General features: G+C 34.7%; 1 protein-coding gene across 2 annotated transcripts in view; it reads left to right on the top strand.

Annotated features, from left to right (window-relative positions):
* ANKRD13C (ankyrin repeat domain 13C) overlaps window positions 1–18,709 on the top strand; it is an 81,004-nt gene that overhangs the window by 42,918 nt on the left and 19,377 nt on the right. For both annotated transcript variants that reach the window (XM_007471643.1, XM_007471644.1), the window contains 4 exons: window positions 2,386–2,452; window positions 6,571–6,715; window positions 12,723–12,854; window positions 16,235–16,396. In XM_007471643.1, the coding sequence (XP_007471705.1) occupies window positions 2,386–2,452; window positions 6,571–6,715; window positions 12,723–12,854; window positions 16,235–16,396 (506 nt within the window). The remainder of the gene's footprint in view (window positions 1–2,385; window positions 2,453–6,570; window positions 6,716–12,722; window positions 12,855–16,234; window positions 16,397–18,709) is intronic.

Consider the following 18,709-nt stretch of genomic DNA (forward strand, 5'->3'; position numbering starts at 1 on the left):
GGATAATCTCTATTATTAGATTTGATTATCAAGCTTTTTTCCAGAGTTTAGGTGTGGTTCCTCCCCTTGTTAAAGCCCCTAATATTAAAAAAAAAAAAAAAAAAAAAAAGGCAACCCAGAAATAAGGGGAAGTTAAGAAATATTGAGGGCTGGCATTAAGTTTAATTTAGAGGTAGTGGAGCCCACAAACTCTACTCTTTCTCCTTCAGTATTTGGCTGAAAATAGCCTCAGACTTGGTTAATAGCAAGTCTGAAGGTGACTAAATTATTCCAGCTTTGAGTTTTTAAGTATGGAAAAGCTTTAAATTGGAATCAGAAGTACTGGCTCCTAACTGTTTGACATGGCAAATCACATAACTTTCCTGAGCTTCAGTTTCTTCATTTTAAAAATGGGGATAATAATAACTGCCCCACCTATTTCAAGCCTTTGTTTTGGTGTAGATGAAATGAAATCATGTTTTTGAAGGAAGCCCTTCAGATACTGTAAAGTGTTAAATAATTTTATAATCACTACAAATTTAACATTATGTGTATATAGCATGTTTCAACAGAAAAACTAATAGTTTTTTTTCTTTATCTCATAATCTACAGAATATCCATCCTGTATTTGGGACTGTTTTTTGCATATTATAGATGGAAAACATTCGACCTAGAAACTCTTCTTAAAATCAGGGAGTAAGTGATAGCAAAACCAAAATTAAAATTTTGAGACTTTCCATTTTTCAGTTCAGAGGATTATGCTGCCTTTGGAGTACTGTGTTAGACTCTCAGATTATGCTGAGGTAACTTAAGGTACAGACAGCCTAATTGTTCAGTTTACATTGGGGAAGAAAAAGTCATCACAGAATTGGGAAAATGAAAATTGCTTTATTTTTGGAATTCATTAAAATCTTTTCTTCTCAATGATATCTTTTTTTTTTTTAACTTTTGCTTTTCAAACCTTAAGCTTCTTATTTTTTTTCTATATTCCCCTCTTCCTCCTTTTCTGATTTTTGATAAATGAGTATTGGTATGTGATTCTAAGTTTTGTTTTTATAGGTTACCATACTACTTCAAAAGATGTAATAAGTTAAATTTAAATTGTTAGAATGCTGTCTTCTTGTAATCGTCTTTTTCATGCTACACCAAATATTTAAGGACAGAAAAACTGGATCTCAATAAGCATGAAAGAGGAGCCTTGATCATTTACATAGATTTATGCCATTATTAATCTTCTTAACTTCTGTTGTTTCATATAAGGAAAAATTTTATTGGAAAATGATTTCTTATGTTCTTTGACCAGGGTAACTCTTAGTTGATATTCCCTCTGGGCAGTGAAATTTTCTTGCTTTTACAAAATAAGAAGTCTAGAAAACTGTCTTCAGTGCTGGAAATCATTTTGGATTAAATGACCTCTAAGGATTTTAAAAAGACATTTTTATATTTGGTATACCTTTAATGTTAATGAGCAAATATTGATGCTTTTGAAAAAGTTAACTGAAAAACTAGCCCTTAATTTTCTCCAAAGTCTTTGTTTCTTTCTAACCCAGGTTGATTTATCACCCATTTTTAAAACACAGAGTTTTGTGAAGTATACATGTAATATATCTTACATAGATACACACACCCACTTACATACACATGTACATGTGATGTAATCTTTAATTTCAAGAATTTTGAGTTTCACATTTTTTCTTTTTTTGATATGTGGTAGTTTAATTATATAGCCTGTTATGTAGATTTATTTATCCATAGAATAACTCATATTTCCTCAAAATATAGCAGATAATAAATAATAAAAAAAAACTATGAGAATATAGCTTGTGATATGAATGTAAACAACACTGGAATGTAGAAATCTATAAGTCAATAGTATGATTGCATTTTATGGATTTTGAAACTGAGCTACAGTGAGCTTAAGGAACCAACATATTTGGGGTTCAGACTCAAATTCGACTATCTAGCTCTAAAGGTGTCTTTTTCTATTACACATATTACTTTTCTGGTATTTAATCCAATTATATTTGGAGGATCAGATGGAATCCAGGCTTATCTGGTTACCCATTCAGGAGGGTTTAGTTACCACAGGGCATCGTTTTCTAACTCACAGTAATATCCTACAATGTGTACCCAAGAGTGGCATTATATCAACTCTGCTACTCTTACATGTGTTTGCTGGGTGGTGGTGGTGAACTATACAGCAATTACAATTAAATAGTAGGTATTTGAAGTTGCTCAAAATTGCTTTGTGTATTATTTTTAAGTGGAAAATACTATTTTAAAGGAAATTATTACAATTTTGGTGAAATAGTAAAATGTTTAAATTACTCTTCTTCTAATTAAAAAATTTGTAATCTCTCTGAACTTTAGGTGGTTATTTTTTGCCTTTTCTTTTTACAAATACAGTGCCTTTACTTTCCCGAATTCTGCCTTCTGATGCATGTAAAATATACAAACAAGGTATCAATATCAGGTAAGGTGATTTGATTTTTTTCTGAGTAACAGATAATTGAGATTTAGAGATAGCTTTTCTTTTTGTAGTAATAGCTTATACTTAGATGTAGTATTTTATAACATGTTGTAATATATTCACAATCTTTTATCTCCTTTGAGATACTACAGATAAGGAACCAAAGGCATAAAATCTTGACTAAAACAAAGGTATTACTATTTAACTACAGACTGTCTGGAAGGCAAGTAGAGTGAAGATCATGATATAACACTAAGAAGATTTAAGATGGTCATCTCCCTCTTCCTAGCTTTGTAGGGAATAAGGGACACATAAGGAGGACATAACTATTGTCCTGTTTTTTCTCCATCCCTCTCCAACCCTTCCCTCCCCTGTCTACCCATCCATGCTTCTAGCCATTCATCTGTTCAGTCATCTATCCATTCTAGTGAACACTTTAAGGCTAATTTTAATTTTCTTCTGTTTCCTTTTAAAACTAAGATTGGTGTTTGGATCTCATGGGGAATCTATTTTATTTCAGGATTTTATCATTATCTCTTTAGCTTTCTGTTAATATAGGTATATTTACAAATTATATATATCTAAGCTATATATAATGCTGGTGAATATGCTAACTTTTTAGTATATTCATATCTATTAGTATATTTATATATACATAAAATTTTACATGTCTGTATCTTATAAAAATCCAGAATATTAATTTGAATATGTAAGGGTCTAGAACTAGAGATGTCTTAAAAGATTATCTCATATAAACTCTTCATTTTATAGATTAGAACGTTCTGACAAGTGAAGTGATTTTTATGAGCATACTGCAAATTAATAACTGAGCCAGGACCTCTCTGACTTCCTGTCAGATCTTATCATGTCACAAGGCAGAAATTTAAAAAAATCAACTCTTTATGAGATTTATTATTCAATATGTTGAATTATAATGAAGAGATAACCTTTAGATGGAAGTAAGTTCTAGGGTCATTATTCTCCAGCAAAATTCTATTAAGGTAGAAGTTTCTGTGATTTTGTTTTTAAAAATAACCTCCTCAGATTTTTCTCATGATGAATGTGTTCATGCACATTAAATTCTTGGTCATTATAGAAACCTTGGAAAATACAGAAAAGTACAGATAAAAAAGCTAGAAAGGATTTGATAATGATGTAGATTTAATTCAGTAGCCTATTGTTAGCAATATATTATGGTTATCAAAAAATTATCAGTTTAGAAATGCTTAATATAGGTGCTTGCCAAAGTTAGTAGATAACTTGGGAGAATAGTATTATCTTCCATGTGCTACTTTAACTAAAGGTTAGTTTTAGTTCTGTTTGATTCTTAAATTTAGGAGAAAAGGAGCTTCTTTCTTTTAAAAAATTGTTTCATATTTATATATGACTTTTAAAAGTAAATGACATGATGCATATTACCTAATAAATATAGGTGATAAAAAAACCACAAAATGGTTAAGATAGAGACATGAGAATAAGAGGCTGAGAGAGAATAATTGTGTCAAAGAATGTAGTTTAAGGGAAGCTACTGCAGTTTAGCAAGACTCTGAAACCTGGGGCTTACTAGCAGCCGAGGTTGAGGGAGAAATGTGACAGGTTCAAAGTGCTAGTTATCAAACAAAGTTTACTAGATTAATGGAGAAGCTGCATTTTAGGATGTATGGCAAAGGTTTTTTGCATAGATGCAGAATTATTTTAAAGAAAAAGAAGTTTGTTAACATTAAATAAAAACTTTCAAATTTAAACATCAGGAGATGATTAGTTCTTTTAAACATCACTTCAAATGAATTTTACTTGTATCTCATGACAGTTATGTGATAATTTAAAGTATCTTCTTTGGGAATTCCTTGGTGTTCCAGTGGTTAGGACTCCACGCTTTCACTGCCAAGGGCGCGGGTCAGGAAACTAAGATTCTGCAGGCCGTGTGGCCAAAAAAAAAAAGTATCTTCTTTGTTGTCAAAGAGAAATTAATACTTTAGTAGAAATAGGAAAGTGTGGGCAACTTTATTGTTGAGAATACTAACAAATATTTTCACTGTTAATAATTTTGAGGTTACATATAACCACTGACAAATAATCATTGCAAACTTTCTCAGTCAGGCTCTTCCTATTTCAAGTAGGCCCTATTTCCTTTTCACTGTTACTTGGGCATTTTTCAAGTTTTTATCTGAAACAGAACATGTTCTACTCAAATCTTTGCATTTGTATAAAGAATTTTTTGTTCTTCATGGTGAATTACATGGCAAAATTAAAAGTATTTAGGCTTATAAGCTGAAAGCCAAGGACTAGTTAATATGTTAAAATATCATTGTGATAAATTACATAAAAATTATATTATAAATTATATCATTATGATAAATTAGATTTAAGGGCTCAAATGTTGCCATTGTCAGTCTGTCTTTGTCTCTCTGTACATCTCTTCTCTCATTATTCCTATCCCCACCCCTTGCAACCCACTGCTACTCTCAGCCAGGATGGGCAAGAAGGGAATGGAGGCAAAAGACTGTTCTGGCCCTTTTCTTCTTTTTTTGTTGGGGTATAGGGTTCCCTGTTAGCTGAAGCTTGGAGTCCAAATAGGCCATGCTTTAAAATGATCTGTTCCTTTTTTGAGACTTCAGTAGCCCGCATCTTATAGAGGTAGGGGTTAAACCCCTTTTACTGGCATTATTTTCTCTTATGCCACATGTACAAGCAATAACAGGATACAGGCACCAGTAGTACAGTAGCAGGCCACTGGAAGTGGACCAGGGGCTAGAATTCAACTGTAAAGCAGCAGGTAGAGTTCACTCATATAGGAGTTGATGACTTGGTTTTTTTTTTTAGGACTTCTTATTCGGTTCTGAGCCATATTTTATATGGCTCAGAAAAGAGCCTCTTATACATAGGATAACCATATTTCCCTGTTCACCTCTGTTGTCCTGGTAAAATTATTAACAGTATCACCTTCACCTTTTAAAACTACTAGTTTTGGTGATAAATTATATGTAACCCTAGTTATTCTTTTGCATGCGAAATATGCTCCATTTTTCAGCTTCTCCTACAAAGCCTTGTGCAAGATTGAAGCACTTCAGGGTACTTGTGAACTTTTCCATTCCATTGTTCTCCCAAATTTCAGCAAGTAGTGATTTGTAGATTTCATTTGAGACCAACCCACTGGGTTGACCATGCCAGGTCTTGGCTACAATGAGCACAACAAACATACAAGTGTGTGAGTCCATGAATATTTGCCATAGGAACGATCCATAGTGTTTTCAGGCTGTGGAGATGTTGGAAAAGAAAATGCTGGGAAAAAGAATGCTAATCTGAATCTGGGAAGGCAAGCAGAAAGGCCAAGAATTTAGAGTGAGTTAAATGGTTTATCGAGTTGAAGGATGAAGCAAGGTTTGGTACCAAGCATAAGCATAGATGCAGATCACAAGGACAAGACTGTGGACACACAGTCCTTAGTCTAAGAATGTGGTCCGTCCATGGCTATACCTCTCTTATATACAGTTGACCTTTGAACAATACCGTTTTGAACTACTTGGGCCCACTTATACGTAGATCTTTTTCAAGAAATACGTACTACAGTACTACATGATCCAAGGTTGGTTGAATCTGAGGATGTGGAAATGTGCATATGGAGGGCTGACTGTAAAGTTACATGTGGAGGGGATGGGGGTCAGCGCCCCAAACCCTGGTGTTCAAGGGTCAGCTGTACTCTGCTGAGCTAGCAACTTGGTCTTGAAGGTATCAAAGAATGTTAGACAGGTCTGCTTTCCTTTTCTGCCCTTCCCCCTTGAAGTAACTTTTATGGAGTAGCTACAGTATAGGAAATGGTAGAGAATAAGTGTACAGTTAGAGAAGTGCATCAACAATGGGGAAACAACCTTTTTCTTGCTGGATTAATGAAGTATATATTCAGAAAAATGAAATATAGATAAAATTGAATATATATTTAAATATTCTTTTGGTGTTTTTTAATGAGATATTTTAAATTTAGCTTTTATCTATAAATTTGATTTTGAAATATGGTATTAGCGTCTTGGTTTGAGTTTAGAAGGAGCAAAACTTGTTTAATTAATATGAAGTTTTATTGAAATTTTATTTGTCAGAATTTCTCATCTATCCATCTTTCACAGGCTTGACACTACTCTCATAGACTTTACTGACATGAAGTGCCAACGAGGGGATTTAAGCTTCATTTTCAATGGGGATGCGGCACCCTCTGAATCTTTTGTAGTATTAGACAATGAACAAAAAGTTTATCAGCGAATACACCATGAGGTGAGCATGTTGTCTTACCAGTATTCCTGTAAATGGTTTAAAAAAGTCTGTGTAGAGATTTCCCCTGTGGTCCAGTGGTTAAGACTCCACCTTCCAATGCAAGGGGTGAGGGTTCAATCCCTGGTTGGGGAACTAAGATCTCACATGCCACGGGGTGCGGCCAAAAAAATAAGTCTGTGTATGCAACCAAGCCTCGGTGTAATTGTTTTAAAAGGCGTAAGGCATAATTGAGATGGTTCATTCCTAAAGCTTTCATTTTCTTACCTCTTGTTTTTTTTTTCGTTCGTTTGTTTTTGTTTTTGTTTTTGCCATACGTTGCGGAGCACAGGCTCCGGACGCGCAGGCTCAGCGGCCATGGCTCATGGGCCCAGCTGCTCCATGGCATGTGGGATCTTCCCAGATCGGGGCACGAACCCGTGTCCCCTGCATCGGCAGGCGGACTCTCAACCACTGTGCCACCAGGGAAGCCCCTTACCTCTAGTTTTTTAAAAAAGTTTTATCATCTATTCTCTATCCTGACTAATCCACTGAGTCTGTTTGCTCTTAATTCACTGATGATGTCCTAGTTAAATAAACCCTAACTTCTCATAGTTCTCATTTGTTGAACCTGTCCTGGCCCTGTCCCCATTTATCTTCCATCCTTAGTTTCTTTTATTGTTGTGAACCATCTCTATCTCTTAAATACGAACACCTCTCTTGGCTCTCTGTCTGTACCGTTTTACTTTTCCCAACTCTTTGGCCACCTTTCTTTTCTCCGTCTTTTCACTCTTAAAGTACGAAATTATACCCCTTCTAAACACCATATCTCCATGTTGGAACTGCCTTCACAACGACCTTTGAGAGACCATATTCACCGTCATCTTATATCCGTTGTTCCCTGAATGCTTATAAACCAAAGAAAAAGCTTTTCTAGTATCTATATATATCACTGATAGCCTTACAAATGTTTTTAGGTCAATATTTTGTTTTGTCACTCTGGCTTTTATTTTTCACCATTTCCTTTCCTTACGTTTACCACATCTTGTGACCCCTTCCTCAACATCTCTTAGATTAGACCCTCCTACTGTCATATCTGTTGACAAGACCTTAGTTACCTTGTATGTGTACTATTGAAATAAATAGTTTCCTAACTGGCACTGAGCAAGGAAGATTTGGATTCGAAGAGAAGAAGAAAAGACATTCCTTGTGGGGGAAACAGGATGAGTAAAGTCAGGAAAGTAGGACTAAGAATGGTTTATTTGGGAAACAGAAAAGCAATCTATCTGACTGCAGTGAAGGTTTCTCTTACTGAGCATAGGAACATGGTTTATGGAAGGCCTTACAGCCAGATAAAATAATTTAGGATCTGTTATAGTTGGTAATAGAGAGTCATAGATTCTTAAACAAGGGATTGATTTGATCAAAAAGTAATTTAAATGAATTAATCTTATATATAATAGTTTTTTGACTTTTCCTCCTTCCCTCTCTTCCTCAAACAGTTTATCAAGGACCTAATAAATGCTAGACACTGCTAGGTGCTATGGATAGTGGCATTGTATTAATAGTATACAGTTTGTCTCTTGGTATCTGTGGGGGATTGATTCTAGGAATCCCCAAGGATACCAAAATCCACAGATGCTCAAGTCCCCTATATAAAATGGTGTAGTATTTGCATATAAGCTATACACATCCTCCCATATACTTTAATTCATCTCTAGATTACTTATAATACTTAATACAATGTAAAGCCTAGGTAAATAGTTGTAAATACAGTGTAAATACCTTGCAACTAGTTGCCTGCGTGGCAAATTTAAGTTTTGCTTTCTGGAACTTTCTGGAATTTTTTTTTCTCCAAATATCTTTGATCCCTGGTTGGTTGAATCTGCAGATGCGGAACCTGCAGATATGGAGGGCCAACTGTATATCAATTACTATCATATATTAAGCATTAAATGCCAGCATACTGGGACTATAAATACTTTAAAGCTCTTTTATTAAATCCTTAAAATAACCTGTGTAAATAGTACCATTTCTATTTTATAGATGAAAAAATTGAGGCTTATAAATGTTAAATGATACCGCTAAGATCACACAGCTAGTATGCAAGATGGATTGGAAAAGGGAGAGAATGGAAGGGGGGAAAATATGTGTTTTTATGGTTATAGGCATACTTTGCTTCATTGCACTTCACAGATACTGTGTTTTTTACAAATTGAAGGTCTGTGGCAATCCTGTGTTGAGCAAGTCTATTGGTGCCATTTTTCCAACAGCATTTGCTTACTTTGTGTCTCTGTGTCACATTTTGGTAATCCTCAAAATATTTTGACTCCTCTACCAGCAAACAGATATGACTTGCTGAAGGTTCAGATGATGGTTAGCATTTTTTAGCAATAAAGTTTTGTGTTTTTTTTTAAATTTATTTTTTGGCTGCGTTGGGTCTTCGTTGCTGTGTGTGGGCTTTCTCTAGTTGTGGCAAGCCAGGGCTACTCTTTGTTGCCAGTGCATGGGCTTCTCATTGCAGTGACTTGTCTTGTTGCGGAGTGTGGTCTCTAGGCACACGAGCTTCAGTAGTTGTGGCACACGGGCTCAGTAGTTGTGGCTCAGCGGCTCTAGAGCACAGGCTCAGTAGTTGTGGCGCACGGGCTTGGTTGCTCTGCAGCATGTGGCATCTTCCCGGACCAGGGATCAAACCTGTGTCCCCTACATTGGCAGGCGGATCTTAACCACTGTGCCACCAGGGAAGTCCCAGCAATAAAGTATTTCTAAATTAAGGTATGTACCTTGTTTTTTTAAGCATGATGCTATTGCACACTGAACAGACTACAATACAGAGTAAATGATGGTGGTGCCACAGATAGAATTGGGGCATTTGGAAAAGGAAACAGGTTTGGGGTTTTAGATGACCTTCATATTGGATCTGTTGCTAAAATCAGTGTATTTGTTTCAACCCTCTCTTTATATAGACTTCTCTGAAGTATTTGCTATTATCGGTAACTCAGTTCTTAAAATTTGTATTTCCTTGTGACTTGACCTTGATCATTAGATGTTCTTTTCCCATATCTCCTTCTTACTCTCTTTTGCCTGTTTCCTTTTCTCTGCTCACTTCTTGAATATTGATATGCGCTTGATGTTGTTCTCATTTTTACAAATTGCCAGAATAATCTCTTCCATTCCCACAGCTCTTACTACCTCTTATCAGTTGATAGTTCACAAGTGTATATTTGTAACTCAGATCTTCTGAGTGGGGACCTATCTGTTTAAATGCCTAATGGGTATCGTGTGTGTCTCCTAGGTACCTCAAAATTTAGCTTATTTAAGACTTAACTCATTATTTTCCCTTTAAGGTGCCCGTTCTCCCATTTTCTTTCCTTTGGTGATTGACATCATTCTCTGTTCAGCGAGAAAAATTGGAGGGTTTTTTTTGACGTCTTTTCTTGTATTCTCACGTTTCCTAATTAGAGAACATGTGTGGTTATTCTTGTCTCCCTCATGTCTTATAATTATCCCTTTTTTATTCATGCTGTTATTGCCATAATTTAGATATTCATTGTGTCAACTGGACTGTCACAAAAGTCTCATAAATTATCTTCCTGGCCCCCTTCTTGTCTGCTTTTAAATTATTTCACATATTGGAGATAGGTTGAACATTGAAAACAAATTCATGACACTTGTCTTCCTTAAAGACACTTTAAAAGTTCCCTATTGCCTGAAGAATGAAATCCAGGTTCCTTAGCATTGCCATGGTTCCTTCTGTGACCTGGCTTTTGTTCACTTTTCCAGCCTTTTTCTTACCCTGTTATCATAGATACCTTCATGCTGAACTCTTTGCATTTTTTTCCAGGCTATTTAGTGTTTCATTCCTTTGTTCATATTGTTTCCAATTCTGGGGATACCCTTCTTCTTGTACCCTCACCCTGGTGGGGCACCTACTTAGTGTTACTTCCTCATCTGCCAAGTGACCATTGTTTTCTTGATGTTCTCACTAATGTGGTACCGTAGAGCTTCTAATGCTGTTTTTGTCTATGTGGCTTTCTTCTTTTTTGGGGCTAAGCTTCTCAGAGGTTTGGGGTTCTTTTAGTTGTATTCTCTGGTACCTAATACAGCATCAGTACATTCTAGTTAAGAGTTTGGCAGAATCTTTCTGTAAAGGGAGAGAGTCAGTATTTTAGATATTTAAATAAATTTGCAGGTCATATGGTCTCTGTCACAACTGCTCACCTCTGCTGTTATTAACAAAAAAGCCACCATAGACAATATATAAATGAATGAGTTTGGCTGTATTCTAATAAAATTTTACTTGAAAAACAAATGGTGGACTGGATTTGACTGCTGGCCATAGTCTGATGACCCTTATTCTAGACTCTCATATATGTACTAAATAATTCGAATTCTTATGTTTTAAATAACAACAGGATAGCTAACTGGGCAATAGATGAGTTGGAAAGATAGTACTAAAAGAGAAGCCAGAGATTAAGGCTAGTAGTGTAAGTATTAGCTGATGTTATAGTATCAATGAGATCACCAGTGGTCTGGTATTTAGGATATATGTGTGTGTATTTTATGTCTAAAAGAATACAGAAATGCTAGATTTTGAGCAATAATCCTCAGGGCAGGAAATACTTGTTTTTTATCCTAATATGTATACATAAGTAATAATTGTTCATTAAATGTTTGTTGAATGAATGTAATTAACAACAGGTCTTTTTCAGTGATGTGGTTAGGAGATAGTCTATCATTTACAGAAGAGTTATGTTTCAAAAGTTTATTTGAAATTGGGATGTTTGAAACTTAAGGCAAATTTCTTAATAGGTAGTGTTTTATATAGTGTTGTTCCCAAGCTAGTACATAAAATCTTAATTGATTTGTAATATATTTACATCATGATGGTTAACAGTTCTGTACAATCTATGCCAGTCAAAATTTCTCTTTAGGAAATCGTGTTCAGAATTAGTTTGGGTTACCAGGAATACATTTTCACCTGTTACAGCCTTAGCATTAATGTCAAGATTTTCTATCCCTCACTTGTAAGGGTGAAGGAAATGGGCTATATCTGGGTGAAAGTTTGTGGTGACGAATAGAAAATGGGCCTCTTGGGAATCTAGAAATCAGGGGATAGGGAAGATAGAGCCTCTAGTTATTGGAAACCTTATGGATGGTTCTCATTCTCCAGTCAACTCTCTAGGTTCTGCCTTTTTTCTTCCTCTTTTCTTCGGATTCTGGGGTCCTAAATATCAGAGAATCTCTCTTGGCCTATTATATTTAGAATAGAGCCTCATCTAATACCTACTCATTTACTCTTCTGTACCTGGTCTCTTAGTTTTCTGTCCCTGAAACAAGCACAAAGCTTTCTCTTTTAAAAAATAATTATCGATGAATTATTTTATGCCAGCACTGGGGAATATGTTGAAGCAAGGCTGCTAATTGAGTTTGGAAATTATGGGGTGATATTTATGGATTCCTTTTCTTTCTATAAGGTGTATAGAGAAGATCCCATGTGGCCTCCTTTCCTTTTTTCCTTCCTTATCACCTCTCTCCTTTCCTCCTTCCCTTCCTTCCTTCCACTTAAAACTATTGGGAAAGAAAGGCTCATAGTGGTGGGTCTTTAGATTAAAAAGAACTACAGTAAGATTCATCTATACTTAAAGAAAACAAAACCTTACAGGCGTTTTGTCTCAGACGTGTCTACTTAATTCTTAAAGTAATCTTTTACAATTACTCTGCATACTTTGTACTTCTGTAATGGGTAATCTAGTACTGTTTCCATTACATATCAGGAAGAGTGTGAGTACCCTTTTTATGTGTCCTGTATTTTTAGATTCGTAATTAGTTATAATTCTAACTTATTTAGTTATATGAAGTTTACACTTCTGTAATTGTTTTTAGAGTAACTAGCACTTCACATTTTATTAGAATTGGTCCTTTTTGTTTTTTGAAATCTGTAACGTTTTAATTGTTGACATTTTCATATGTGGCGCTAAAAACCTTTGAAAACCTAGATTCTTATATTTACCTTTTGCCCCCACCCCAGGAATCAGAGATGGAAACAGAAGAAGAGGTTGACATTTTAATGAGTAGCGATATTTACTCTGCAACGTTATCAACCAAATCAATTTCTTTCACGCGTGCCCAAACAGGATGGCTTTTTCGGGAAGATAAAACAGTATGTGCAAATCGAGATTTTTACACTTTAAAAATTGTTTAGTATTTAATGTTGCCAAAATAACGTGATGGAAATACAGGTAGAAAGAAGTATCTTACTTACTTGTTTTCAAGTAGTTTATTCTCTTCTCTTTGAATCCAAATAGGGAATTATATTGGTTGGTTACAGAGTTGGAAGATAGGAGAAGCCAGGAGAGAAAGTTTAGTTCATTTGAATTTTATGTTGAAAAATATTCTTGTTGTTAGTTGCCTTGTTATTATACAGGGAACAGTGTCTTCACATGGTTCCATAATATTTCTAATGCTTTATTTCTTAGGAAGACCACAAAGAAGCATATACTTTAAAATTCATTTCCCTGGACCTTTTTTCTTTCTTCTTTTAGAATTTTAAACTATTTACTTACCCAGTATCTGTCCCTCAGTATTCCATATATTTTTTTTTTTTTTTCTTGCGTTATGCGGGCCTCTCACTGTCGTGGCCTCTCCCATTTGCGGAGCACAGGCTCCGGACGCGCAGGCTCAGTGGCCATGGCTCACGGGCCCAGCCGCTCCGCGGCATGTGGGATCTTCCCGAAACGGGGCACGAACCCGCGTCTCCTGCATCGGCAGGCGGACTCTCAAGCACTGCGCCACCAGGGAAGCCCAGTATTCCATATATTTGACTAAAATTAAATAAGCTTACATTTCTACAACACTGTAATTAAATTAAATCTCAGTGGCGGTTTCCGCATTAGTGAATTGTAAATTCTTTCCATAATTCCCATTTCATCTGTCAGCAAGAGGTTATATAATGTAATATTTCAAATATAATATGTTCAAAATATATTCAGACATTTTTTAGTTGCGTGTATGAAGAAGCATCTTATAAAATTTTAAAGTCAAGGATAAGTAACACATTAGGTAAGGGCCAAGATTTTAAGAATTCTGTTTATCTTTTATTACACACAGAAGAAATGAATATATCCTCATTAGAAAGACAAAAATAGCCTGTAATAGTCAGGGTCTTTGAGAAACAAAATCAGTAGGAGTTCTATATCTCTCTGTGTATGTGTATATATCTGCATATAGATGTATATATACCTATAGACAGGAGGAGAGAAGGGTGAGGGAGAGGTTGATTTATTTTAAGGAATTAGCTTGTGTGAATGTAGAGGCTGGTAAGTCTGAAATTTGTAGAGCAGTCTAGCAGGCTGGAAATTCAGGGGAGAGTTGATATGGTCTTGAGTTTGAAATCTGCAGGCTAGAATCTCAGGCAGGGTTTCTGTGTTGCAGTCTTGAGGCAGAATTGCTTTTCCTTTGGGAAACCTTAGTCTTTGCTCTTAAGGCCTACATTTGGTTGGATATGGCCTTTCCATATTATGGAGGGTAATCTACTTTACTTCAAGTCTGCTGATGTAAATTTTAATTAATCTAAAAAATGCCTTCGTGGAATTCCCTGGTGGTCCAGTGGTTAGGACTCAGTGCTTTCACCACTGTGGCCTGGGTTCAATCCCTGGGTTCAATCCTTAGGGATCTTCAATCCCTAAGATCCTGCAAGCTGTACAGCACAGCCAAAAAAAAAGAAAAAGCCTTCATAGCAACATCTAGACTGGTGTTTGATTGAACAATTGGACATCATAGTCTAGGCAAACTGACATAAAATTAACCACCACACAGTCTTACACATAAAGCTGAAAAATCTCCCTTGACCACTACTCACAATCCCAGAGTCCTTTGCAGAAGGTTATCCAGCTTTATGCTTTATGCACATAAATATCTATCTATAATAATATTTAGCTTTAGTTGTTGATAGGTTTATTTTTCATAAAATGTCATTTTATCTATTGTTTTGCAACTTTTTTCCCCCAATCTCTTAGAAGTGTTTTCTTTTCAGTAGTATTACTTCATTCTTTTTAGCAACTGCATAGTATTCCATAGTATGGATATATTGTAATTTATTTATCCAGTCTCTTATTTTTGGACATTTAGATGGACACACATTTGTGTCCAGTTTTCTCCCACTATAAATGATGTTATGTTTACTATCTTTTTACATGCCTTTGCATTGTCTTTTATAGATAGCAAGAAATGGAATGGCTGGATTATGGGGAATATACATTTAAATTTTTTTATTGATATAATTTATTTTTAATAAATGCTTTTTCATTATAAGATTTCAAAAATTGATCATCACTTGAGTGTTTCCCAACCACAGAAAAATTCTCACTGTGAGATCTAGGTTCATCAATTTTCCTCTCTAAGCCTATTTGGCAACAAGTACCATTATAGGATTCCCAGTTGTGAGATCCTACATTGCAATCCATTTGTTGGCTTGAAGTCTTATTTGTTTGTACTCTGTTCTTCTGGACAGCATTAGAAGGATCACTTCAAGAGAAGATAAAAATTGAAGCTGCTGTTCATCTAGTGCTACTGCTAAGCAGCTCAAAGCTCTTGAAGAGTGTCTAGGTGATCTTCTTAAATCTTTGACAGGTAAGGAGGGAGTCAGTAATGCTTATGGTTCCCATTTTGTAGGTAGAAACAGGTACAGAATGCCTTGCTTTCTAATGACTGTTAAGGAAGCCACCAAAAGCAAGGTGGAAATGGAAGCAACAATAAACACTTAGTTTTGGAATGCCAGAAAACAGCAGCAAGAGGAGAGCAAGTAATCTGCATGCAGGTAGAAATGGGAAGCTTGTTTTCAGTAGTCACTGATCATGTTTTTTGAGGTAAGGTATTTCAAACTCTGACCACCTGTGGGTCTGAAAAAAGGTGAAGGTTAATGTTGAAGGAGCCCTCTTTTCTTGATGTCCTTTTAATCCATTTGAGTTTCCCTATCCCCAATCCATAATATAAATACATAATTATATTGATGAGCAAAACTACTTGGTTGTTCTCCCTTTGTTGAAAGAAGCAAACAACCGTAACTTGAAGTTTGGACCTGTTAGAGAATATTGGAACAGGTAATTAATTTTAGTTGTACTAGAAATTTTTCTTTTTATTCCATTTTTTTCTATCTATAAAATGGGAACATTAATTATCCCTGACCCCTCCTTGTAACTCATGATATTAGCTAAATTAAGTTGTCAGATAGTTTTGTGCTACTTGGGAGTAGATTCTAAAGGAATACTATGTGTTGTTTTTACTTAGACTTAATTCATTTGCAGATTAACTACCATACATCTTGTGTGTTTTAAATTTTCCTTTACAAATTTGAAATGTGTAATTTTATGTATTTTTTAGCTTAATAGAATGTATAAGATAATTTGATAATTTCAAGTACCAGAGGGATATTTTATTTACATCTAAATGTTATATGTTTATGAAGAAACTGTGTATTACTTCAAAACTTTAAAAAAATCTAAGATAAACTTTATTATTTTGAAATATTTGATTTTGTTTTAGGAAAGGGTAGGAAACTTTTTGGCCGACTTTTATCTGGTGAATGGACTTGTTTTAGAATCAAGAAAAAGAAGAGAACATCTCAGTGAAGAAGATATTCTTCGAAATAAGGCCATTATGGAGAGTTTGAGTAAAGGTGGAAACATAATGGAGCAGAATTTTGAGGTATAACTTTTACTTTTCTTGATTTATAATGTTTTAAAGAGAGAGGGGGTAGACTTCATTCCTGGCATTCAGTGAGTTTATATAAGTATGCTCATAGGTTTTGTTTACAATGTATCACCTTTTATTTTTCTGTGATACAGTCTTTGGTGATTTTTTGTGAACCTGTTCTTGATCTTTGAGTCTTCACTAATAAATAAATTAAAATCGTTCTGTAAGCATGAAACCTGGTGTTAATTTTTAATCCATGTCCCTTTGCTTATATTATTTTTCCTACTTCACCAACTGAAATCTTCTGCTGCTTTGAAGACCTGGCTAAAAATCTACTTTATGTAGTCATTTCTAGCCTCTACCTTCCCATAATTTTTTTATTCAGTATGTATTTATTGAAAACATGGTACATGCAAAGAATTGTGTGACAGTAGGAAAAGGGGAGGGAAATCAAGGAACTACATAGCTATATGAGACAAGGTAACTTGGCTCTATAATCTTATTTCCCTAGTAAGATGAATTGGAGGGTTTCTTAAATTTTTTTTTACTTGAACAATTTTAGACTTTAAAACCAGAAAAAAAAATGGTTCCCAAATGTTAACATTTTACTACATTTTTTATAGCAGTGTTTTTTAGGATTGGGACCCTTTAGTGGATTATGAATTCAATTTGTGGGCTGTGACCCCCACTTTTTTTTTTTTTGAAGTAGAATCTAAATTCAGATAATAAGGAAAAATTAGAGCACATAGTATGGGTCCTTATTACTTTATGAAACAATAGTATCAGGGATGTATGTTGTGTCCACTTGCATATGTGTGACTCCTGGGTTATAGTGTAAAATGTAAGTCACAGTCAGAAAAAATGAAAGACTACTATGAGGAGACTTGAATTCCTTGAATGTTTAGCCTCTCCCCTATGATATTGTGCCAGATTACATTTTCAGGATAGACAAACTTTTCAGAATAGTATGCCAGGTCTCAACTAATTCATGGTGATACCGTGTGTGCCAGCAAAATTATCTTAATGTTTAGAAAGTTTATGTGTTGAGTGAATCAACCATAGTTTAGTTAAGTGAGTATAGGATGTAAGGTGCTTAAGAGTCCACATTAAATGTTTAAGTTAAAATTGTGATCCAGTTTAGTGTGATCGTTTCCCCTTCCTGCCAGATCCTCTTTGCAGTCCTCATTTTTCTTTTGTCCTTGGGTTAGAGCCTCACTACACTTTATTTTCCAGAAGCCTCCTGGTATTTGCTGATCTCTCCATCAGTAGGAGGTAATAGGATGTGATATGCTCAGGAAATAGAAATGGAGATGGATTGAAGAGAGGGAATGATGAGCCTAATCTTTGACAAAGCTGTTACCCTTTCCCATTGTTAACCAGACATAAAGAACATTTCTTTGGACTATATTGTGATTTAAATTTTATAACAGTTCTTTTTTAAAAAATGATTTTGTTGTGGTGGTGCTTATTGCTACCTTTGTTTAATTTTGGCAGCAAACCATTTTGGGATGAGTACACAAATTTATTTTCTTTAGGGCAGAGATTGTAACTTGATGCACTTGAATTGGTAAAGGGGTCTTTAAATGACATTTTAATCACGTATAGTTTGGCACGTTGAAATTAAAACATAGTTTAATCCCAGATGTCTATATAATAAAACAAAATAATATGAATTAAATAATTAAGCTTCTGAAAAAAATAAAAAAATAAAAAAAAAATAAATAAAAAAAAAATAATTAAGCTTCTGACTTCTGATCAGATCAAAGGAAATAGTTCCTGGGCATTGTGTGAAGTATTTTTTCATATATCATCTCATTTAATTTTTAATTATCACAATGACCTAATGAGATAACTATCATTGCCCAATTGTATAGAAAGGAAAATGAGGTTTAAAGAAATTAATATATCTGAAGTCACAAAGCTATAAGTAGCAAAGAGGGGTTTGGATTCTTGGACCCTTACCCCAAGTTCTTCTTGTTCTTGGTCTAAGTATATTGCTTCCCAGATTGCCTTTGTTAAAGTCTCTTCTTTGTGTGTATCCAGATTTTCAACACGTCTTAGCAATTCTTACAAAATATTGTGAAGTTGAAGTTGTAAAAGGAATGAGAGAACCTTGCTATTGGTAAATGTAGTCAAAATCAGTATTGTGGTGTTTTTTTCAATGATGTATAGAGAACACATTAGTAAAAAGCATGTTTTTGGCTTTGGAACATTATTGAAAATTTCAAGAACTTAGAAAATATGTATGACTATTATGACTGTTTTCAAAAGACATGAAAATATTATATATATATATATATATATATATATATTTTTTTTTTTTTT

The sequence above is a fragment of the Lipotes vexillifer genome, unplaced genomic scaffold (genome assembly GCF_000442215.2).
Source record: "Lipotes vexillifer unplaced genomic scaffold, Lipotes_vexillifer_v1.1 scaffold461, whole genome shotgun sequence".
Classification (NCBI taxonomy): domain Eukaryota; kingdom Metazoa; phylum Chordata; class Mammalia; order Artiodactyla; family Lipotidae; genus Lipotes; species Lipotes vexillifer.